The sequence below is a fragment of the Monodon monoceros genome, unplaced genomic scaffold, assembly GCF_005190385.1.
Source record: "Monodon monoceros isolate NGI ecotype Baffin Bay Population unplaced genomic scaffold, NGI_Narwhal_1 Super_Scaffold_1, whole genome shotgun sequence".
Taxonomy (NCBI): domain Eukaryota; kingdom Metazoa; phylum Chordata; class Mammalia; order Artiodactyla; family Monodontidae; genus Monodon; species Monodon monoceros.
In genome coordinates this window covers 82,363,229-82,388,820 of record NW_021703765.1, presented here as the reverse complement: position 1 = coordinate 82,388,820, position 25,592 = coordinate 82,363,229, and the positions used below count along the sequence as shown (strand labels likewise).

General features: G+C 47.3%; 1 protein-coding gene across 1 annotated transcript; it reads right to left on the bottom strand.

Moving 5' to 3' along the window:
* Positions 1 to 1,495: 1,495 nt before the first annotated feature.
* TMEM132B (transmembrane protein 132B) lies at positions 1,496 to 24,841 on the bottom strand. The gene is made up of 6 exons (XM_029229919.1): positions 24,781 to 24,841; positions 22,972 to 22,979; positions 9,943 to 10,148; positions 6,356 to 6,626; positions 4,400 to 4,591; positions 1,496 to 2,750 (listed from the first exon to the last, which is right to left on the bottom strand). Exons 3-6 carry the CDS (start codon positions 10,104 to 10,106, stop codon positions 1,602 to 1,604), a joined length of 1,776 nt encoding a protein of 591 aa, XP_029085752.1. The 5' UTR covers positions 10,107 to 10,148; positions 22,972 to 22,979; positions 24,781 to 24,841; the 3' UTR covers positions 1,496 to 1,601.
* Positions 24,842 to 25,592: the final 751 nt, after the last annotated feature.

Below are 25,592 nucleotides of genomic sequence, written 5' to 3'. Positions count from 1 at the left end.
CCTCCTGCAGGTCCTTGACTGTTTGGGCCTTTAAAATTCTACCTCTCAGAGATGCAAATGGCTCAAGAAAGCTCAGAATGAGGCATATACTCATCCAGTGTCTGATTTTCCAGCTAGCGCATCTTCATAGAACGTTGTCATGGTTTCCTAATCTGAAATTCTTGCTTTGCTTGAGACCAGGCATGCTAAAACATTGTTTATTTAAAAATTATGCAGGAATCATGATTTTTTTTTCCTCTCTTGCCACTTCGATTTCCCAATAGCTATGGTTTTTCACCACAATTGCTTCTCAAGCTTCTGGAAGTCATTTATTTTATGAATTTGGGGGGTAAACCCATTGCTGTTCTCCATTAATGGACACCCTGTATAGGTTTTATCTCTGCCAGAGTCGTGACTGAGGATAGATATATGTTTTGGGTTTGTTTGGTTTTTTTTTTTTTTGGTGGTGGGTGGAAATCATTGTATGGGTAGATTTCTACATATTGCTAAGTTGAAACATCATTTCATTTACTGTTTTTAAAAAGGTTTGTTCTGGTAAGAGAAAAGTTTAATCTGAAGATACTTCCTATGCAATTTCCTTTCTCTGCATATCATTTTTAGATTTTGATTTCAGTTTGGATAACAAATGGTGTTGACCACAAAGCATTAGTATAAATACAACTATTTTGAGGACTTTTTTTTGTCCTCAGAAATGCACCCCAGGAAAGAGGTCCTCATGACTCCCGCAAGCAGAAGATAAAAGTAAAGGTTCACTGTTCACAACTTTTCTCCAAAGTTTTTAAGCTTCATGTAGAAAACTGTAAAGAAGACGGCCCTCTCTTACAGTATATTAATATTTTAAGTAAAATCCCATGTCCCCGTCTGATACAAGAAAGTTCAACAACAAAAAGAAAGAAAGACGGCATGAGGCTAAGCTTCTTAGACATTGCCCCTAAGGGATGCAATGAGGAAAACTGGAAAGACCCTGAAAGCCTGCACAGACACCCAGGAAATAACAGGACGTGGCACATCACAGGGACTAAAATTCATATGTAAATCAAACAGATTTCAGAGAAAAGAATGAAATTGCTTGTCTTCATGTTTCAAAAAGAATTGCAGAGGTCAAAGGAACCAGGTGCAGGTGCAAAGATATATAAAAATAATGAGCAGTGCTCGTAACAAATATGGGCGGCTACATTCAGCATCTTTCACGTATGTCCAATCTCAGGCCAAGGGCAAGAAATGTCCACTGTGCTTTAAAAGGTCTAGGAGTAGAAAAATCAAACCCAAGTCTTTTCTAATTCCACACGGCTGTTTTGCCACGAGATGATTAACAATGTCTGTGGGGTCTGGTTTATTATATTTGAACTGAGCTAGTACCAGGCAGCAGATAAAACCATGGTCTTAGAATTTCTCCAGGACCCCCTTGTAGCTTATCTGGGGGCACATCCTGGCTTCAAACCCAGCTGCCTTTGCTCTCCCTGATGGCTGCTTCGAAAGGGATCCCGCCAGACCTCCACAAACGAAGCTTTGTTAACTCATCCCCTATTGCTGGTCAGACTCAGGCTCCACCATTCAAAAAGCAGAAGGCATAAAGGTGAATACAGACATGAGAAAGGAGTTTACATCTGGTCCTGCAGCCTCTCCATGTACTCTCTGAAGCCCTGGGACGCCCCCAGCCCCATGTCCGGGCACACCCACTGGATGCTGTCATCACTGTCAAACGGGATGGAGTTGGTGTACGGACCGCCGTCCTCCGGGAGGATGGTGGTGTAGGACGTAAACTTGACCCTCTTCCTCTTTGGGCCGGACGAACTCAGAGGTTCGTTTTTCACGTCTTTCTCATAGACAAAGTCAGAAGGTCTGAGCAGCTGACTAGGGAAAGTCTTCTGGGAACCGCCATTCAGAAGGAAGTTCCTCTCCTCGGACTGCAGCCCCCTGTCGATCATGGTCGTGCACTCCTCCGACGGGAGGGTCACGTCCACCGGGTTCTCCAAAAGCTCCACGTCGTTCCCCAGCCAGACCCAGTCGTGGGAATGGGGGATGTCGCCTTGCTCGCTCACGGCGAATCTTTTGTGTCTGTATTTCCAGGCAAACGCCACACAGTTAATTAAGAAGACCAAAATGGCCAGGCAGAAGACACAGAGCAGGGCGTACATGCCGATCTCCAAGTCGGTCAACCCCCTGGAGGTCACCGTAAGGTCACTAGGATTATGGGGTTCCGGTAACTTCCCTTGAGTGGGGAAGCTTGTAAAGGCGTCTGGACCACCACTCTTGAGCAGCTTCTTATCCTTTCCTTCCATGGGAGACTGCGGGGCTGTGCTTTGGTTGGTACTTTCCCCGTGGCCGCCAGGGGCGCCATGTTGGAACCGCTGCTGCACGGCCCTCTCCCGGCCTCCTTCGCGCTCTATGCTGTTCCTCACGTGGTCTTTATATTCCCGACTGCCGCCCTCAACGTCGTTGGTGCCTCCTTGGTGCTCACCAGTATTTACTTCAAATTTGACCTTGACGTTCCCTTTACCCACGGCAAGAACGCTCTTCCTCTTGGTCTTCTGACAGGGCTCACTGATCATCATTTCCAGTTTAATCAAGGGCCCTTGCCCTTCACCCTCTGCAACGACAACTGGCCATTTGGACTGAAGGTTTGCCTGGACAGACACCACCATTTCATCCAATGATGAGACAGTAACCGAAAAATCCTTGGGATCGTAAATGTCTAAAGGTGTCACCGAACCGTCACTGAACAGAATCCAAGAACTGACTATTGCTTCCTAAGAAAAATGAAAGCAAAGCATTCTGTTATAATCAGGTTCCTTCAAACCTGCAAATGTAAATGCGATTTCCTATGTAATATTATTTAAACATACAATCTGAGAAAAATTGATTTCTACGTTTTATCATCGTGAATAGCTCTCGCCACTGCCTGGAAGCGGCATCGGCCCTAAGCTATAGCTATAGTTGATGTGAGAAACAATACGCTTTAACAAGTGCATTAAAGTGTATATTAATTTATTGCATGCCAGACAACAGAATTTGACTTTGACCTTTGTGAAAACATTTTGAAAGATCAGACAATTTATCTGAATCATATTCAGGTGCAACTAGTCAGGCGCAAGAGAATATCCCTCTGAACATTCTTTATTAGGAAGCCCGTGCTGATCGCTGGAACATGCACTGGCTGGAGGCACTTAAGGAAGGATGCATTACGAGACCCGCTGGCTTGAAAGGCACAGTGCCCTGGTATCTTTATCAAAGACACGTCAAAGTTTAAAGATGGGGGAGAGTTTGAGAGGTGGCAATAATTGTCAACAGTGGTGACTGGGTGCCTATTAGCCATGCTTGTTCAAGTGGCTGAAATGGAATTTCTGAGTACAGTAAAGTCCCCTACCTACGAACCTTCAAGTTGTGAACTTTCAAAGATGCGAACGTGCGTGCGCACGTCCAGTCACGTAAGCTAGTTCACGTGTCCGGCGTACATTGTCGCGTGCCTGTATCCTCTGCAAGTGGCTGTGCTTCTGTGTCCTTTGCTGCCCAGGACTGTATAGGCCACAGCAGTGCTCTACCACCTCCCTCGTCCTCTCCTCCAGCCAGTAACTCTTCCTGCCTCTTCACTCGACGCCAGCCCCTGGGTGCCAGCGGTTGCACTGCACTACTGTACTTTTCACGGTCCTGTGCTGTAAGATTAAAAATGTCTTATTTGGGGCTTCCCTGGTGGCGCAGTGGTTGGGAGTCCGCCTGCCGATGCAGGGGACACGGGTTCGTGCCCCGGTCCGGGAAGATCCCACATGCCGCGGAGCGGCTGGGCCCGTGAGCCATGGCCGCTGAGCCTGCGCGTCCGGAGCCTGTGCTCCACAACGGGAGAGGCCACAACGGTGAGAGGCCCGCGTACCGCAAAAAAAACAAACAAACAAAAAAAAAAAACGCTTATTTTTTGTGTTTGTTTTTTATGTATTATTTGTGTGAAAAGTATTATAAGCCTATTACGGTACAGTACTATATGGCTGATTGCGTTAGTTGGGTACCTAGGCTAACTTTGCTGGACTTAACGAACGCACTCTCGGAACGGAACTCGTTCATATGTAGGGGACTTACTTACTGTATCAAAAGGCACCTGCTTTGGCAAAAGGGAAAACATGTGAGCCTTCGGTCTAGCAGCGGACTGTGCCTAAAACAGATAAGGCTGCTCTAAAGCAAGTAGCATATGGGCATGTGGTTGATGGATTAGAAACACATACGAGGAAAATGTATCTAAGCCACTGAGTACTTTTCTCAGAGACAGGACAGACTGGATAAACAGGAAGAAGCTTCAAAATCACCAGTCCCAGCTATGAGTGCTCTCTCTACGGATCTCCCTTGCAGGATGTGACCGAGAGAGAAGTGGTCTCAACTGGCCAGGGACGAAAGGATTCTGGAATCTTACTTGCTGTGGGGCTTGAAGCACATCCTGGGCAGCTGCTGTTGAAATGATGGCTCTTTTGTCCAACCTGTGAGGCCGCAGGGAAAGAGACAAGCCGGCCACCAACTGCACGCCCAGGTCCACGATGGTGACACGGTCCTCCAGGACGGTCACCGTCTTCTCAGCCAGGATGGAGTCAGAGAGAGGCGACAGGACCTGCAGGGTCAGCGAGACACCTCAGTCTCTGCCCCTCACACCATTCAAAACTCCTTAACTGGTGTTTCCACCACCGTGTTCTCCCAGGTTTCCCGACGTGAGTGCACATATGGAAATTGTGTGTGTGAGCGTTACGCCCCTGTTCAATTATGCTCTCCAAGTGAAGGAGTTTTACAAATATCATCTTGGTCCATTTTCTTTACTTTGATTCACATCATGATAACAGCACTGTATTTTCAAAAAAAAACCCAAACAAACCATGATTTAATCTAAAGGCAATAACTAAAAATTGCCCACCTGGGTACCAAGCACCAAAGAGTAACATCTTTCCAACAACTAATATTTAGGTGTGAAAATGGCAGAATTGTGGTAAAACTTTAAAGGATTGGTGCTCGGCCATCTCTCCCTGCACTTATTCTTTTCAGTGGGCAGTTAGATGTCCACTACGGGCCATTAATCACCATTGCGTGGGCTGTTGTGTCATCATAGGGTAAACCAGGAAAGCAAAGTGGGAAAGAGAATCTTATTCTCCTTCTAAGAAACCACTCCTAATGCACCATCTAGCTTGCAAGCGGGGGTGACTAACAGATGGAGAGGAATATCTAGTAGGCAGAATTTCTAGACTTGTCCTGCCCAAGAGGTCCTGCTTAATCTCTCAAACCTGTGACTATGATGAGAAATCACCCTCCCGACTATGTTATAGGATATGGCACAGCTGGCCTTAGAATAGAGAGGTTCTGCTGGGTTAGCCGGGTGGGTCCCCTGTAATCACACGGGCAGAGTGCTTTCCCTGGCTGGTGGAAGAAGGGAAAGTCAGAGAGATTCAAAGAGTGAGAATCTGGTGATGGAGAGGCCCCATGAGAAGGAAGGCAGGTGGCCTCTAGGAGCAGAGAATGAGCCCTGGCTGACAGTCCACAAGGAAACAGAGAGGCCTCAAGCCCACACTGCGAGGGACTGCATTCTGCCAGCAACCTGAGCCGGGAAGCAAATCCTTCTCCGAAGCCCGCACGGAAGCCCAGCCTGGAGCACACCTTGACCACAGTCTTGTGGTACACTTGGCTTGGTACTCCAGGCTCACCTGGACTCCCGAGCTTCAGAACTCCGAGTTGATAAATTAGCGGTGCTCTAAGTTGGGAGACTGGTGGTGATTTGTTACATAGACATAGAAGAGTAAATGAAAACATAATGTTGAGTACAGCTTTGTCAAAAATTAACTTTGGCAAAACCTAAAATCTGACTTAATTAGCTCTGAGCGTTTAACAAATTAACATTTTAATTTGTTATTCAAAAACTATGCTGCACTCCTTCTGCAGAATTATCCTGTCAACGTTGGCTAGAAAATAGTTTTACTATTACTACAATAAAATGGAGAGCGCTTTTTATTAATTTTAGTGCAATACGTTTTATTTTTTGTCCACTGTTAAGGTAAAACATAGCTCAATGTTTAATCCTCAAGTTTAGGAAAATAAAACTAGCTTTCACAGGTTCTACTGTCTTCTATCAGTGATACATGAAAAGCAAACTATCATATTGGGGGAAAGATTACTTAGACTGTGTGTTGAATTCAGCTTTGGTCAAAGAAATGAGATTTTTTTCTCAACACGAGATATAATTTGAGTCTAGAGTGTTAGAACCGACGAACCCTCTGTTACTGCCCATGATTCTCTGACACAGGCGCACACCGCCCTGCACGACAGCATCTACCTGGACCCTTATCAGTACAGACCGGGGCTGTGGGAGGCGGCGAGGGGCGGGTGCCTGTACCTGCACGGTGGTGATGCCCGGCTCCCGGCCCACCAGGATCCTGCCGTCCTGTAACTGAGCAATTCTCGGCTCTTCCACCTTCATGAAATCCATCACGAGGTCAGTGACGTCAAACTGCCAGTCGGGGCCCAGCATGTAGCTCAGCTGGCCCGAGTCGGGTGGCTCGGCCACGAACTGGGTGAGGACGCGCACGAGGGCGCGCTGGCACTGCAGAGAGCAGCCTCTCCCCTTCCTCTCCTCGTCTTCTTCGTCCTCGCTGTCTCTGGCGGGCCTGGGACACACACACGGCAGAGCAAACGTCATCGCTGTGCGGAGGTGTCTCGCGCCCCCCTTTGTCCTCATTCCCCGTGACTCTGCCTTGCTTGGTGTGAGCTGCTCACCATCGGGTCACCCGCCGTCTGCTCCTTCGTTCATTCCCCGGGCACTGTCTGGTGGTCACCGAGCGCCACGTGTACTGCCACGTGCTCGGAGCACAGAAGCCCAGCTCGGCCCCTGCCGCGCCCACCCAGCACCAGGTGCGGGGACCAGCCCCGCACGGGCAGAAGCTGCATCTCTGTCCTGTGTTCTGGAAGTCTGCAACTTCATCACGATCCCCCGTGCGGGGATGAACTGGGGCTAGAGGAGGGAACGGGAGGTCTGGGGTCAGAAGAGCCGTGTGGAGGCTGGCCTTGAGCCATCAGTCACTCCCACATGGGCACCTCGCCTTGGGAGTGGAGATGACAAGGACCCCCCTTACCGCCCTGCAGGTGTGCTTGAGGAGATGCAGGCCAGGTGTGACGACACCTGAGGGCGGCCCTCGTGAACCATCACCTGGGGACGGTGCCCACATCCAACCCCTTCCCTGGATCAGGCCCTTCCATCTCTACAGAAGTGGCTTCCTCTGAGCTCCGGGCCCTAAAGGTGATCAGGGTAGAGCCTCCTACCTCCCATCCGCCCTGATCTGAGTGGTCACCGACCCGCAGAGGTGTTGAAACTACTGAACCACGTCTGGCACCTGCGTCCTGGCTTCTCCCCCTTCCTCCTGTCCCCCTACTCGCCTACCCACACCTGCCCTGAGAAACCCTCTCTGGCTCGGCCATTCTAGAACCTTCTCCTCGAGATACACCTGTCCCGTGTCCTTTACGAAAGGACCTGGTTTGATGGCTACTGACTGGTCTGTGGCCCTCGGTGGATGGGTCTTGGGTCAGGGGAGAAAGGGGCAGAGACTTATACGCGCTGGGTTAGACCTAGCGTGTGCCGGGTCCTGCCCTGCATGCTCCTGTAAAGAGCTGACGTAAATGGGCCATGTGCCACCTGCCAGCCACACACAAGTGACCCACGTCATCTGCACAGGCCCCGAGGGACAGGGTGTTCTAGGAGCTGATCTCGCCGGTGAGGAAACCGAGGCACAGAGAGAAGGGACAACTGGGTCACAGCCACACAACCGGTCACCTCGATGCGGAGTCCAAGCCTGGCCACTGTCCCTCTACTGGTGTCCTCTCCCTTTTTCTAAAAATTAAAAAAAAATTTTTTTGGCTGCACCGCACAGCTTGTGGGACCTCAGTTCCCCAACCAGGGATCGAACCCGGGCCCTCGGCAGTGAAAGCGTGGAGCCCTAACCACTGGACCACCAGAGAAGTCCCCTTTTCTCCTTTTTTATAACGGACTTCATTTCTCTTCACAACAGCCCTGAAGCATGCTCCTGTTCTACATGAAGAAACCAAGGATCAGAGCAGTTAATATGAGGCCCAGAGAGCTCGTTATTAGCAGTTTGGGACGAGCACCATGTCACTTCTGAAACCCACTTTCTTAACAACATGTCATTCCACCTCCCTGAAAGGTTAACCCTCAAGGTTAGAAAAGTCAAACTAGCTTTCACAGGTTCTGCCATCTTCTATCAGTGATGTATATAAAGTAAATTATCATACTGGGGGGAGATTGCTTACTTAGACTGAGTTTAATTCAGACTTGACTGGTAAAAGGAATGAGATTTTTTTTTCCTCAACACTCTTTAAAATGGAAAAATTAATTTGAGTTTAGATTATTAGTTACAGGAAAAAAATTTCACCAGCACCTAGCAATTTGAGTTTCCCAAAGTGAGGGGTAAGTATCCTTGCTGTTAAGTGAGATGATTTTAGGTGGCAGTAAAAACACTGACTGACATACAGAAAGGTTATTTCCATTTTATTTTTCTATCATTCTGATTATATCCCAGGGAACGTCTCTGTTTGGTGCCAGGCGATCTTTAAGGGCTCTCTGATACCTGCTAGTCTCTCCCAGCTCATAAAGACAAATTCAGACAAAAAACTGTATCTACTCAGAATTTAATAACAATATTTTATTTTCTTTGCATTAATTTTTACTAGTTGGCTATTTTTTGATAGTGATGTGGAGTTTCTCTTAAATAAACAGATAAAACTGAAAAAAAGAACAGTAGTAAGTGTATTCTAGGTGGTACTCAAAAGTTGCAGTCTCATAAAAGTGGTGAGTGAATAAATGAAGTTTTAGAAATACCATATTAATAAAACAATTGCACTCTGTTGTGTTAAAAAAAAACTTTAAATTTCGAGGTCATTTCAAATTCATTGCAAGTTTAAAAGATCATACAGGGAGGTCCTGTACACTGTTTACCCAGCCCCCCAGATTTAACGTCTTGCATACCTGTGGTACAATACCCAGACCAGCAAATTGACGTTGGTACAAACCACAGAGCTTATTCAGATTTCGACAGGTTAATGAATACCCATTTGTGTGTGTGTATATGTAGTTCTATGTGATTTTTATCACATGCAGATTCACGTAACCATCACCATAACCGAGATACAGAACTGGTCCGTCACAACAGGGGTGTCCTGTGTGCTGCCTTACACTTCTACACCATCTTTAACTCATGGCAACCACTAATCTTTCTCTTTCCTATATCATCATGAATGGTACCACACTGCAGGTAACCTTTTGAAGCACTGGTAAGGATGTGGATGTGTGTGTCACTGGATGACTTAACACACTGCTGGTGGGAATGAAAAATGGAGCAGCCTCTCTGGAAAATAGTCTGGCAGCTTCCTTTAAAACTAAATATGCCCTTGGGCTTCCCTGGTGGCGCAGTGGTTGAGAGTCCGCCTGCCGATGAAGGGGACGTGGGTTCGTGCCCCGGTCCGGGAAGATCCCACATGCCGCGGAGCAGCTGAGCCCATGAGCCATGGCCTCTGAGCCTGCGCGTCCGGAGCCTGTGCTCCGCAACGGGAGAGGCCACAATAGTGAGAGGCCCGCATACCGCAAAAAAAAAAAAAAAAAAAAAGTAGCATAAGAGCTCTTCCCTTAAATGCCAGGCCTTGTGCTAGGTGCTTCTTATGAGTTGCATCGTTTTACTGAATCCTAGCAAGTATTCTATGAGGTAGAGATGATTATTATCCCTGTTATAATCGCCTCCTGTCAAAGTAAGTACCCAAGTCAGATCCATCTGGACTCCGATCCCACTATTACCCACTGTGGATGCAGCTTCCCTAGGGCCTGGGTCCCTGAGGACGTTTGCCTCAGATCGGAGCCCCAGGAACCTGAGAACCACAGTCCTCGATGAACTTCATTCCCCCAACCCCTTGGTTCCTCACCTTCGGTTGGAAGCCACTGGGATCCTCCACCCTTTGATCTGGCTCAGCTCGGTATCCGAGATGTCGACCTGCAGGGGGAGTCTGGGCGTCCAGACGGTGACCTCTAACTGGGAGGTGAAGTGCTGGTGGGTGAAGTTCACGATCGTGTCCACTTTGCTCTTCATCTCCTTCCCATTCACAAAAATCGAATCGCAGCCGTTGGAGACCTTGGGGGAGGGGACAGAATCTCCAGATGCGTCAGCAGGAAGAAGCCCGTGCAAGACCTGACAATGAAAGTCCATGAACTGCAACAGCTCTGATTTATGAGACCCAAGACAACCAGGAGAATGTGACTTGAACAGAAGGTAACTTGTAGGCACTAATCAGGGACAAACGCTGAGAAATAGACTCCAGGAAAACCATTTTGTATTACGAACCACTGACAAGTAAAATCATGAACATAATTTAATGGAGTTCCATAACCTTTGTTGCCTTCTGCGTGTGTGTTTTTCCCTTTACCTCACCTCCTTTATGTACTCAAACCACCGCTAATCAAACCCCACTTGCAACACATTTCACTCTTGCACCGTATCTGGAGATGCTTGGAAAGGTATCTATATGTTTCTAAAACAACACTTGAGTCGAGCCATAAAGGGGATTTTTTTTTCCCCTGAAAAACCAAGAGAGTTTGTACTAGATTAAAATCCTTGCAGGAAAATACTCAAGGAATGCACTAGAAATGTGGACGTAATTATTTTTGCCCCATTACACTGTAATTTTGCAGGATGGAGGTGAGGACGCAGCATTTTGTTACGGACTTCTGACTCAGCACGTGGAGGCACCCTTTAGAGTGCATGCATTCGCCGGTTGGCTGTTAGACAACGTAAGCCCCCATTTCACTTCACGTCTTCCGGATAAGCAAGGAAAACGTTGATGACTTTCTCTCCTGGACCACCAGGAGAATGAATGTCTTTTACGTATGTATCTGGGTGGGGCGGGGGGAGGGAGCAAAGGTCACGTTATGTGCAGACGACACAAAACCAACACTCAGTTCATCACAGAACCATAAAACTGCCAGGGGTCCACAATCTCATTTTACAGATGAAGAACCTGAGGCCAGCAATGCGACGTCACTGGCTGGAGGTCACACACTACTTTGAGGGGTACCGTGTGGTGCTGGGCTGCTGTCAGGACTCCCCAGTTCACCTGGAATGCCACCAGGCAGCCCGTTTTGCAAGCCACAAACGAAGACTGCAGTACCTGCAGCCCCGGCCTCCCTTCCAAGCCCCAGGTGCACACGTCCAACTGCCCCCTCCATGTGAACAGGTGAACGGCTCAGAGCAATGTCAGCACTGCCGAGGTCGAAACTCAAAGAACAAACCTCCATGTTGTTCGGGACAAATGATCATCACCTCCCTCCTCCCCCCAAAAAAAGGGCGTGAATGTGAATTTTCTCCCACGAGAAGGAAAAGATGAGCCTGGTTCACTGTAGAGTGAAATCAAAGACTGAGGAGAAGATAACTAACGAGATGCTTAAACCCCTTCCCGCATCAGCCTCGCAGACACAGGTCCCTGGCATTGCCACCTCACAATGGCACCAACGTCTTTAGGAATCTTTAAGCATAATTAACCAAGGCCACTAATGGGACGATGGGCAGAAATCACAGTGACACTGACCTGATAACCCTGGGCCACAAAGCAATGAGCAGCCATGCTGGAGGGAAACTGCATCAGGCTGAGTTCATCTGGGGAGCCGCTTCCCATCCTGTCAGAACTTAGCCTTCCACAGCCCCTTGCCCTCCAGGCTCTACTACGCTGAGCAGCAAATCTGCCCGCAGATGTCAGCGGAAAGTGGCAGCTAATGTGTTTCTCCCCTTGAAATTCCAGTGGGAGTTGAAAAAAGACAATTCAGGGGCTTCCCTGGTGGCGCAGTGGTTGAGAGTCCGCCTGCCGATGCAGGGGACACGGGTTCGTGCCCCGGTCCGGGAAGATCCCACATGCCGCGGAGCGGCTGGGCCCGTGAGCCATGGCCGTTGAGCCTGCGCGTCCGGAGCCTGTGCACCGCAACGGGAGGGGCCACGACAGTGAGAGGCCCGCGTACCGCAAAAAAAAAAAAAGACAATTCAATCACTTTTCGAAGCTTAAAAGAATCTACTTCGCCCGTCCCCTCTCTTTGTCTGCTTTACTTTTTAAAAGGGAGAAGAAAAACCATGAGATGAGCAAATCAGCTGTCTTTTAGGGCATGTTTGAGGGATGTAAATCTGCATTATTGTGCCCAGGATTGTAAAGAGAGCAATCAGAACAAGATTTTCTATTAGAGCAGAAAATGGAATGGAGCGCCATGTTCTTATTTTCAATTCCTGCGATGGGGACCCAATGCTGAGCCCGACTGCCCTTCCTTAAGTACTTAAAAAGGGGTGGAAGACCCATTCTACAGAAACCCCTGCCTTCCCTCCAGAGCACTGCCCCGGGAGACATTCGATAAGACCCCTAAAGATCCCTGCGCTCAGTGGCTACATGCAGACCTATCTCAAGAGAACAAGGTTCCTTACTGACAAGAACTCTACAGTGAATGCAGCAGGGGGTTCCGCCCTCAGCCTCCCCCGGCTCAGGTGGGCATCACCTATTGCTAGAACTTTCCCCATCCTACCTTCTACAGTACAGACCTCAACTGTCCTGAATTTTCAGGATTATTATGATCTATATGAGATGTATGTATGTGTGCACGTGTGTACTTCCTCTCGAAGGAATGGTTTAGTATTTGCTAATTCAGTGTTTGCAGTGACTTTGTAAGACATAACTACTGCAAATAATGAAAATTAACTGCAGTAGGTATCTCTTATTGGTGTGGGACCTCACTGCCTGCCCCTCTCAAAGCCTTAAGCCCCACAAATAACTCTGTGGGGCGGGCATCATGATTTTCATTTTACCTGGACCGAATCCAGTGTAGAGAAAGGGAACATCACTTCCCAGGGCTTCACCTGTGTGTGTAATGATGCCCGCCAGCCCCCAGGACTGCTGACGCCTGGCCCAGTGCTATACCCCCTGCCTGTTCACGTCAGTCCCCGCCAGAGACTTCCCATGGTACACGGGGCAAAGTCCAAACTCCTGATCACAGCTTACAAGACCTAAGGACCTGGTACTACCTCCTTCTCCAGGCTCCCTTTGCGCTTCCCTCCCTGCCCACCCTGCACAGACTCCCCACCAGTCCCCCATGGGTCTTCTCTCCCGTGGCTCTCCTGAGCTTATCCCCCTCCGGAGGCCTTAGCGCAATCTTCCTGTAACTGAGACCTGCCTGTCATTCAGGTCTGAGGCAGATATAACTGGCTGTCTATGGGCCACTCAATCACACGCCAGCACCGCTGCCCCATCACATACACACACGCACATCTTCCTCCTTTCTGTCCAGCCAGATGCTCCTGGCCAGCGACTGGCTTAGGGAAAGGCATGTGACACAATTCTGGCCAAGGAGGCGTGAGGAGTCTGCTGGGGATTCTGGGAAGGGCCTCCTGGCTCCGAGATGCCCAGAAAGTGGTCCCTCCTTCTCCCACTGGATACTGCCACATGGGAGGTGACAACAGGAGCTGCAATGGTGATCTCAGAGCCTTGGAGGGCTGGCCAAGGACCAGGCTGACACGGCGAGCATGGAAGGAGAGAGAGACGGAAGGAACCGCAGCCTCAGTGACCACCTGGATGGACCACCGGACCAGCCCACCTGGAACCACCTGACTTTTCAACTTCTTATCGTGTGTTTTTCTTTCTGTTGTTGTCAAAGCCATTTTGGTCCATGGTATTTTGTTACTTGCCACCGAAAGTGGCCTAAATGATGTAAGAACTCAGCTCAAATGTCAATTCTCAGAAGGGATTTGCTTGAGTCATTTCTAATGTAAAGTTGCACGCCCCTCACCTGGTCACTCTACTACTCTCCTCTAATTTGCTGCGTGTGCTGCTATGTAAACTATATTTACACTATTTCTGTGTCACTGACAGTATATTATACTATTCATATTGCTTAAGTCATATGGCTTACACTATGTTAGTTACGCTGGATTGCTCTATCCGTGTTATATTTTATGATTTACTTTTCAATATTTACCACTCTCTGCATGCTCCTGGTTGTTTACTTGTTTCCTATCTCTGTTCTCCACCTGGAAGTGATCCGCTTGAGACCACGGACCTGTCTCCTCTTATCTCCCGTGTCTCCACTTCTAGCGCAGGGATGGCCCACATAAAGTGTTCAATACATAGGTGTTCAATGTGAATATGACACTGGTTTCCTCTGGGTCCCATTCATTCTTGTGCCCCAGGAGTAGCCTGTGTCTGGGTTAGAAGTGGGAGAAGGTGGCTTAGGCAGTGTGATGCTCTGGATATCATGAGAGGAGATAGGCTGGTAGAAGAAACCTAGTCCAAATCCTAAGGAAGTCTGAGGTCAATGAGATGAGAAGTTTGGATTCCCCGTGGCGGATTCGGCCTTCTGGCTAGGAATTGAGAGACCTGACCTGTGTCATGTCACACGGTGAGGGCGTGTGTGTTTTTGGAAGAGACAGCTAGACACTGCGAGGTAAAGATTAGAGTCAGGTTCCCACCACTCAACCAAAAGATACCTTCAGGGCTCTCTGAGCCCCCAGAGGAAGCTGGAACAGCAAATGCCGTGAATCCTAATGTAAGAAGGGCTGAGGACAGGTACGTGGAGATTGAAAATGACGGTTCGTGCCAGGTTAATCTGTGAGCATGTGCCAGATGGCCTGTCAATGTCATTTTAGGGAGGCTGCCTTTGGAGGTTCATTGTTTTACTGTCAAATTACACTTTCACAGTTTCAGTACTTTAGAGTAACAGAGGCAAACGGTGGTCTCCCGATGTAAATATGTTTCCTTTGGGGATCTTGTGAGATACAGCGTTCGCTTCATTTTCTATTTAGGAAAGAAGCAAGTACTGAGTCTGTGCTTCAGTGCCCTCCCGCTGCGTCTGCCAGACGGCTGATGCGTCTGTGTCTGCACCGTAGGAGCTGCCCCTGCTGTACAGGGCTTCCCTCTTAATTAACCCCTCCCCGTCTTGAGAAATGTGTTCGAAAGAAAAAAGCTACATCATCATGGCAATGGAAGCAGTCTCTCTCCTTGGCAACTTGGTAAGAGAAGTTAAAGAAGGGTAGATGGTGTTTGTTTAAGCTGAATTAAGTGAAGGGAGCCTTCTGCAATGTTCGTAATGAAAATAAAAATGAAACAATGCCTAGTTCAAGAAAGAGCAGTGCGCACAAATGAAACACTATGAATCCTAGAATAAATTTAAATAAAATTTAAGAGAAAGGAAAAATAATCATGATATAATATTTAGTGAAAAAATGGAGTTAAAATTATACGGACACACTTATATAACTGAATCACTTTGCTGTACACCTGAAACTAACGCAACATCTTAAATCAACTATACTTCAATAAAGTTAAAAATTTTTAGAATTATATGGACGCGTTAATACTAATTTTATAAATATATGTTATGTGTGTTTGTGTATTAATGAAGAATAAAAAGATTTGAGGAATGGGGGGGAAGCTATATAATCAAAGAGTATGTTTCTCACAAATTCACGATAAATGCTGAATTACATATTAAGATAGGCAAAAAGAAACTATGTAAAGAAAAAACACCTTTCAATTCAATTATCAAATCAAACATTTTGTATTTATTACCAAGTTTAGCAAGTACATTTTGTCTGAGGAGCAGTGGGTACTCAAAAAATATTCATTTTACCTTAAGCTTTTATATCCCCAAGAAGTACAAAGAGCAAAAATAATAGCTATCATGTATTGGGTGGTTACTATGCATCATGCATTGTTTTTAAAACTTTACACAGAATGATAGCCATTAAATCCTCCAGACATCCCATTCGTTAAGGGTTTTGTCCCTATGTCGTAGATGGGGAAAATGAGGCCCAGGAGAGACAGCTTGAGCAGAGATCACAGCTGGTGAGAGGCAGAGCAGGGATTCGCACTCAGGTCCTCTGAATCGGGGGGCAGGGGGTCCTCAAACTGTGTGTTACCCCCTCCGTACAGCCCACAGAAGGAAGACCTGATTGGGAAAGGCAAGACCTAAATACATACGTTGGGATTTTTTAAATGAAACTCATCAAGGTGTAATTTCTGTTCAATGCACCGTATCCGTTTGGAGGGTACAGTTGGATGAGACTGACGGTGCATGCGCTGTGAAACCACTGTCATGCTCGGACACAGAACACTCCCATCCTCCCGAAACATCCCTTGTGCCCCTTTTTGGTCCATTGCTCCCTCTGCCCCTGGCCCCAGGCCACCACTGAGGTGTCAGTAAGCATGAGGTATCAATTAATTAGAGGCCAGCTTGATAGCTAGTACTCAAGACCAGGCAGAAGGAACTGGAAGCAGCAGCTCGGTGCCTCAGCCTGAGGTCCAGTAACCTGGGTCCTTGTCCAAACTTTTCCCCTCATCATGCCTGAATAAGTCACTCTCCATCTCCGGGCTCAGATTCTACATCCGTGAACCCATGGGTACCCGAAGTTTCCAGCTTGGACTCCCTCCCATCCTATCATTGGAGGATGGAGAGAGCAAGCTCAGGGTCCCAGTGTATTTTGACATAGCTTTTCTCTGCCACAGATCCCTCATCTGTAAAATAAGAATAAATCATTCATTCATTCAATAAATATTGATTTAATGTCAATTAAGACCCAGGAACTGTCCTAGGTGCTGGGGATAGAGTGATGAACAATACAGTCTGACTGTGGAATGGGGGAGACAGACAAACTCAACACACACCTAGATATAAATGTAATATCAGGTAGCGAGATGGGCTTAAAAGGAAAATCAAGCAAGGTAAGAAAGCAGTGATAATGGTTTTAGTTAGAATGGGCAGGGAAGGCCTCCCTGGAGAGATCACATTTGATTAGAGGCCTGAATGAAGTGGGGGAGTGAGTCATGAGCACATGCAGAAGATCAGGAAGTGCAAAGGCCCTGAGACAGGTGTGTTCTTGCCATATTCGAGGACCAAAAAGGAGGGCAAGGGAGCACAAAAGTAGCCAGGGGGGCTGGATTGTACTCCACTGTGTAAATATAATGAGAAGCTGTGGGGTCTGCGCGCAAGGAAGTAGCATGATTGGACGATATAACAGAATACCTCTAGCAGGAGTGGCAGAAGGGGAGCCCATGCGACAGAGACGTGAAAGAGGTTCCCATCAGGGTGGTGTGATGCAGGGAATGAGATGTGGTCAGGGTCAGGATGCCTTTGAAGGCAGCCCTGGCAGGAGCTGCTGCTGGAGTGGCTGTTGGGTGTGAGAGAAGGAGAAGCCACAGATGACTGCTAGGTTTCTGGCCCGAGCAACCAGAAAAACGGCATTGCCATCCCTGTGATAAGGGAGGCCTGCAGGAAGGCAGATGTGGGGAAGAGAGAAAGAATCCGGAGTTCCATTTCAAAAATACTAAATGTGAAATGTTTATCAGACATCTGAATGAAGACGTGAGGTAAGAAGTTGGAAGCACAAGTGCAGAGTCCATGGAGAAGGGCTCAAGCTGAAGAAATAAACTTGGATTATGCCAGCAAACGCAGTATTTAAAGCCAGGAGATTGAATCATAGCCCACATTTCAGCCTTGAACCTGCTAACACTTAGAGCTCATGGATATAAGGACCTGACAACATGGGGCCAATTTGTTAAAAAGGAAAAGCCAGGGGGACTTCCCTGGCGATCCAGTGGTTAAGACTCCGTGCTTCCACTGCAGGGAACTCGGGTTCGATCCCTGCTCGGGTTCGATCCCCGCTCGTGGAACTAAGATCCCACATGCCGCGCGGCAAGGCCAAAACATTTTTAAAAACTAAAAAAAAAAAGAAGGAAAGGCCAGAGAGAGGATGGTATCTCAGAGGTAAGTGGTGAAGATTCTCCGAAGACAGGGTGGGATTGATATGAAACACTGAGAGGAAGTCGAGTCAGTTGTGGACTCAAAGCTAACCGTTGGAATTGGCCGTGAACCCTGGAGACCCTGACAAGGGGACTTCAGCGGAGAAGAGGAAAACCTCTGATGGTGTGGGTTCATGACAGAATGGGAAGTGGGGGAGTGTGATACGGAAAGCTTTTGCAAGGACGCTTTCCAGCACGGGACACAGAGAAATGAGACAAGGGATGATAATTCCTGCCCTAAGTGTTAAATAAGATGAACCACAAAAATCACTTAACAGACAGCCAGTGTTTTCTGGGTGCTCATCTTCGGTCCAGCTCTTCCATGCTAAGTCGACACAAGAGTTTCCAGCGTGCATTATACAACCCAATGGCCCCGTACTAATGCCAAACTCACCAAATACCCACTCTGAGTTCGGAGACTGAGATGAGCGAAGAAATGAGTTGCCTGTCACCTGCAGCTTCAAGCAAAAAACAATCAAAGAAAATCACCATTTCTTGGGCTTCCCTGGTGGCGCAGTGGTTGAGAATCTGCCTGCTAATGCAGGGGACACGGGTTTGAGCCCTGGTCTGGGAGGATCCCACATGCCGCGGAGAAACTAGGCCCGTGAGGCTCACAACTACTGAGCCTGCGCATCTGGAGCCTGTGCTCCGCAACAAGTAGAGGCCGCGATACTGAGAGGCCCGCGCACCGCGATGAAGAGTGGCCCCCGCTTGCCACAACTAGAGAAAGCCCTCGCACAGAAACGAAGACGCAACACAGCAAGAATAAATTAATAAATTAATAAACTCCTACCCCCAACATCTTCAAAAAATAAAAAAAGAAAACCACAGCTTAAAAAAAAAACAAAACACCATTTCCTGAGTGATCACTAAATGTAAGTCACTGATATAATACTGTCTTCCAACACCCCTGACCAATACCTGTTGTGTAACAAGAAGGTAAAGTACAGAAGAGAACAAGTCGTGTCTAGAGAGATTTTTCAGTCTAGTTACAAAAATTGGAAACAGGAAAAAATCAACATATACAGACATGCAAATTAATAGATTGCACACTGGCAGCAAAACAGAGGGAAGTCTTTCTCAGTAATAAGGAGACATTGGGCTTCCCTGGCGGCTCAGTGGTTGAGAGTCCGCCTGCCGATGCAGGGGACACGGGTTCGTGCCCCGGTCTGGGAAGATCCCACGTGCCGCGGAGCGGCTGGGCCCGTGAGCCATGGCCGCTGAGCCTGCGCGTCCGGAGCCTGTGCTCCGCAACGGGAGAGGCCACAGCAGTGAGAGGCCCGCGTACGGCAAAAAAAAAAAAGAAGGAGACATCAAGGAACATTTTCGGGACCCAAAGGTGAAGGTAAGTGAGGAATTCTCTTACATATGTATGACCTTTCTCTTCAGCCCACGGCAGGGGGACAGATGGGAAGGAGGAAGGAGGGGTACACCTTTAAAGACGAAACCTGACACATACAGCATTTTACAATTTATCCCACTTGACAGTCTCTCTCTCTCTCTTTTTTTTTTTGGCCATACCACATGGCTTGTGGGATTTTAGTTCCCTGACCAGGCATTGAACCTGGGCCCTCAGCAGTGAGACCACAGAGTCCTAACCACTGGACCGCCAGGGAATTTCCCCCTCCACCTGACATTCTCGATTGCGTCATGTGGTACATTTCAGTGCCATACCCAACACTGCACCCTCACCCTCTGCCTTGTGAATTTGTGGTTCCCCCCACCAGAGGTAAAATATGCTTTATCTCAACAACGTTGGGTTTGGGCAAATGACTCCTTTTGCCCAGCAGAATTTTAACAAAAAATTCTCCATAAAATACTGAAAACACAGAACAGGGAACTCTGCTCAATATTATGTAACAACTTAAATGGGAAAAGAATTTGAAAAAGAATAGATACATGTATATGTATAACTGAATCACTCTGCTGTACACCTGAACCTAACACAACATTGTTAATCAACTCTACTCCAATATAAAATAAAAAGTTAAAAAAAAAAACATAATTAAAGGATTGGGTTTGCCCTCTTGGTGTCTGCAACCTTGATGAGGTGAACCCCAGCTGATCTGAAGACCTGTGAGCAATAAAAAAAAGCTCGTGGTGGCATGTGACTAAGATACTGGGGCTGTTTGTTATGCAGGTGTAACTAACTGACACAGTCTATGACAATGTGTCTCAAATAGTGTTTGAAGCACAGCCCACATTAGAAAATACATCTTACATTAGGACCAATACATAAAAAGTATACATAAAGGCAAAAGCCAAAGTTTCATGAAAAAATACTTAACCTCATTACTTGCAAGTCACTCTGAATTTTCTCTTCTGTTTTATCCCATCCCATTCTATTCCACTCCACTCCACTCTGTGCCATTCCATTCCAGTCCATTCTATTCCTTCACTTTTTACAAAATGCTGGTGAGATCCCATAAAAACTGGCCCTTAATCTGAAAAAAATCCTGCACTGGAGCATTGTGGGAAAGTTATCCTTTACCCATTTTACAGATGAGGAGATGAATGCTCAGTTAGGTCACCTAGCCAGTAATGGAGGGCCAGTGTCCCAAGCGATGTACTCTGACCCAACACTGTCCCTTTCTATTGGTCAAACAGCTGCTCCAGTAACCGCTGATCCCTTCTCTGTATTCAGTTCATTCTCAGTTTTCACTTAAAGTATTCTTCAAATGAGGGGCCTGGCTTATCCTCTGCTTGATAAAAATCACAGACAAAATCAAGTCAGCCAAGTTCCAGTTTCAGTTCAGAGAGGTAGATGGCTGAAAAGAGCACTTCTCTTGCCCTTACCAAACTGCAGATTAAAAGCTTTTCTTAAACCCATCAGAGAACTGCTGATGCAGGGCTACAAACTAACCTGGAATCTGGAGACAGACACATGCCCACAGGGAGGAAGAGAAATCGAGCATTTGCTTCCCCAGGGTGGACCCTGCTGGATGTCATATAAGCTAGAAAAAAAAAAGAATCCAAGGGAAAAACTGTACTGACTTGCTAAAGGCCCCATAGGGGCTGGTGTGAGTGTGAAGCTTTAGAGCCTGTAAACAACGGAGCTTGTAACCCCCGGGCTTGCTGTACGAATCCCATTGGGCCCTCAAGGGAAGAGCTAGCAGCATCCAAAGGACAGCTGGCTCGGGAGGGGGACAGCAGCCACTGCGGAAACTCTACACAGTTCCATATCCTCTGTCTCCCCTATGGGGCAAAAGTCTCAGTCTTTAGGCAGAAGTATAATAAAAAACTGCCATTTAGGGCACTAGGGGGACTCCGTTGTATCTAAAGTAACCAGTTTGAGTTAAATTTAAGCTGCTTTATTAAAAAGAGGCCTGCCTGGGCTTCCCTGGTGGCACAGTGGTTGAGAGTCCGCCTGCCGATGCAGGGGACGCGGGTTCGTGCCCCGGTCCGGGAGGATCCTGCGTTCCGCGGAGCGGCTGGGCCCGTGGGCCATGGCTGCTGAGCCTGCGCGTCCCCGCAACGGGAGAGGCCACGGCAGTGAGAGGCCCGCGTACCGCCAAAAAAAAAAAAAAAAAAAAAAAGAGGCCTGCCTGACCCTAGCAAACAGCTATGTGCTCCTGGTGACTAAGTTCCCTCATTAAAATTTATACAGTAAGATTTATACAATAAGAAGCTCTAGGACGTAACAGCTCTCCTGTCCCCAGTGGGTCCCCAGACTATGCTTTCGCTGGTCAGAGGCATCCCCCTCTCTGAGTCATAACTGTCTACCCGTTCCCTTCGATAAGTAAACATACCACCTCCATCATCTTTTTTTTCCCCTAGAACATTACTGAAGTGTGCTGAATAATACCGTGTGATTCTGAGCAGGTAATTTAACCTGAGTTTGTGCTCCTTCATTTGTAATGTCAATTGGCCTTCAGCTGGCACAAATACAGCATTTGCCTATAACATACCTCTTTCTTTTCTCAATGTCCCATGCAAACAGCAGTTGGGTTCTAAAGTTAACTGAAGCAAAATTGCACCCAACCAGTATTATACAAGAAAATCCCTATTTTCATTCACCAGGCACACTGGTGATTTTTAATACACTGATTTTTAATACAAAGAATATGTAATAACATGTATGCGTTAAGATATATAGATAGATAGATAAATATAGATATATAAAACATATATATATAAAACTATAGGTAGCGTGCAATTGTACAGATGGGTGGTATATGCAAATTATTCAATTATTTCTCTCTGCTCAGAACACTCGAGCAATTTATAGTGTGTTGGCTCTCCCTGTGTGCTTTATCACCTACACCTTCTGTAAAAGTATCTTCCAGTTCTTCTAACATTTCATTAGTCAAGGGTTTCTTGGAGGCCTCAGTTCAGTCTTTAACGTCTTCCTGAAGGCAAGAGGTCATTGACACCATCACCACTCACTTGCTTGGCCACCAGAAGAAGGCATCACACATCTGGAAGATGGGGAGACTCTTCCCATTGTGCTCAAGTGCCCCCCACCAGTTGTGCCAATATACACTGACGAATACTTTACCAGGCAGAGGAACAGAGATAACCAGATTAAAAGATGCACAGTTTCTACCCATATATGTGTATATGTATGCATGTAAATGTAAGGACACTGCGTTATTTTGGGCCAAATGCATATAGTTGAATTCTCAAGAGTTAAACTATTCATGTGATACAGCTCCAAGTCCTTTGGGCCCCTCATACAATCATGGACACAAATCCAAACATTAGAACTGAAATCAAGTGGCAGTGATTGGGTCTACTGACAATGGTGCATGTTGCTTACACAGTCTATAGACTATCATAAAAAATGGATATGCAAAGTCAAACAATTCTCATGAAGATTTCTAGGAGGTAAGTCCATGGATCTTGGCTCGAGGAACCTTCTATCCACCTTTGTACCTTCATAGACTATGATTTAATATAGTAATGCTTACTTCTCGGCCCCTCCTAGATGATAAGGCAAGCCTTTAAGGACAAGCATGTTGCCTTATTTGATTTTCTGCAGCTCAGGCCCGTGGCGCAAGGCCTGGTACCTTGTAGACATACGGGAACTACGCAGAAACATGAGAGAGGAAGTGCTCTGCTCAGGATTGTACAACCAGGGATGGGAAGGTCTTGTGAGCCCCTCCCGCCTCACCCATCCATCATGCCCATCACTACACTGAAAGCTCCACTCTGAGGAGATTCCTTAATTCACTGTCAAGTTCTGATCATGAGGCTTTGCTCTCAGGCTCCTTTATTCTTATCAATTCTTTCTTCATGCAGATCAGTCTCACCTCCCTAGTTGGACCATGGCTGGGATGTTATTTCTTCCTCTCTCCGAAGCAGTGTGCCCAGCACCCAGCCCGGAACTGACTGATCGTCCAGGCCTCCCAGCAAAGGCGGATCTCGGGGCCAGCGTGGGCAGAATGGAGACCACTGTGCTTCTTCCCTTCCTAGCTCATCCAAAACACATGCCTTCCTTAGAGAATCTTAAAGTCTTGGTGCTAAAAAGACCTCAGAGAATGCAACTCTTGCACAGCCCACAGAGGACGAGGATCCATCTCAAAGGCACAGAGAGGTCACAGCGAGTCTGAGGTTAACACTCAGTGGTGATACATGCTGGGTTCCCGGCAGGGCTTTGAGGACATAAAGCAAACCCAAGTGTCTCTGCCCTCGAGGAGGTCTTTGTGGAAGAGACAGACTCCTGTGCAAAATCCTGTCAAAAACAGTGACTGGGGGCTTCCCTGGTGGCACAGTGGTTGAGAGTCCTCCTGCCGATGCACGGGGCACGGGTTCGTGCCCCGGTCCGGGAAGATCCCACATGCCGCGGAGCGGCTGGGCCCGTGAGCCATGGCCGCTGAGCCTGCGCGTCCGGAGCCTGTGCTCCGCAACGGGAGAGGCCACAACAGTGAGAGGCCCGCGTACCGCAAAAAAACAAAAACAAAAACAAAAAAAAACAGTGACTGGTAGAACAGTAAGGTTTGTACGGTGTTTACAAGATGGTCGGGCCTCACTGGCTGCCTCCGGCCCACCAGACTTCAACTCACCTTCGTCCGAGATGTTCAGGACAGCCCTCCACAACAGACCCACGGACACCCGCTCCCATCCAGCCTCATCTCCCCGCTCATCAGCCAAGCATCACCAGTCAATTCCTGCATTCTGCTTGTTGGGTCACCTCCATGATAAATCCCCAACCAAATCACATTCAACAAGGTGTGATTCTACCCTGATAGACAAGTGCTTCCAAAATCATGCCCCCTATCAAAACCACGCCAGCAAATGAGGCCCAAGATTATGGTTTGTTGTAAAGTTTAGCATACGCTTACCTGGGAAATGTGTTCATTTTAGCTTTTTACCCCTCAACATTGGGAGATTTTCAAAGCGCCACGAACGCTTTTGAATTCAGGAAAAGATCCAAGCACTTCCTAGTCATCAAACGGTGGCCCCGGAGGGATTAAGAGCTGTTCATCTGGTGAGAGCCCAGCATATCGCGTTGCCCAGCCTCCTGCACTAGCTCTGACTGCAGACACTGAACCTGGTGGAGAGAAGTGCTGGGAACGAGGCTCCATCGGCACAGGCGCTGGAGTCACAAGCTTAGGTGTTCGGGGGTTTGCACATCAATTAGTCACATTAAAAAAAGGCATTGTGGCAGGATGAGCATATTCTCAGGGGAATGAGGGGTCTGCAGGGTTTGTGTTTTCCAAACTTATCTTGAAAGTACTTCTGAAAATTTCCCTAAGAAAAGAAATTTTTCTATCAAAGAATGCTGTGAACTGAGACCTCAAGGTATAAAAACCCGCAGCTGAGAGTTTTTTTATCTCTGAGGCTCCAGGGGAAGGGAAAAAGAAAAATGCCAACGATGACCTCACCAATTTCTCCAAAATCAGAATGTAGAAAACAGGGGGGTTGAAAGGCGCAAGCTAAGATCTGGCAGAGACGAGACTGGCTCAGCCCTGCCAAGAGAAGCCTGGGCGTCCAGGCTCACACTCTCGGAGATTTCCAGAGAGACCAGCAGATCACAACCCAGCCAGGCTGAGCCAGTCACAGAGGAACGGGGGAAGCACAGCAATGCCCCCGCAGCACAGAAGTCCCTGGAATTCACCCCCTTGATCAACTTGGAGTCCTTGCCAGTGTGACGTGGGCTAATTAAAATCCTGGATATAAAAATTCCAGTCTGAACAGCTTGAGAAGTAGCCCCCGTGGTGGTGAAATTACAGCTATTCTTACACTAAGTGACTCTGCCTTGTGAAAACCTCTACCTATGTTAGCAATGAAGTAAAATAATTGCATCTAATGCATTGGTCTCATCCATCTCACTTAATACAACTAACTTATCTAATATATTTGTAATAGATTTCAGTTTACCCGTATAACTCACCCAGAGTTTTTTCAGCACAATTGGCTAGGGATGGTGGAACTTCCAGGGATTGACTCAACATATGAGGAGGAGGAAGGGTAAGCTGTGACAAAGTGAGAGAGAGGCATGGACATATATACACTACCAAACGTAAAATAGATGGTTAGTGGGAAGCAGCCGCAGAGCACAGGGAGATCAGCTCGGTGCTTTGTGACCACCTAGAGGGGTGGGATAGGGAGGGTGGGAGGGAGACGCAAGACGGAGGGGATATGGGGATATGTATGGCTGATTCACTTTGTTATAAAGCAGAAACTAACACACCATTGTAAAGCAATTATACTCCAATAAAGATGTTTAAAAAAATAAAATTAAATTAAAATTACAATAAAAAAAACAAAACAAAAAAAACAATCAAATCCCTCCTGGCCCAGGGAGGTGACAT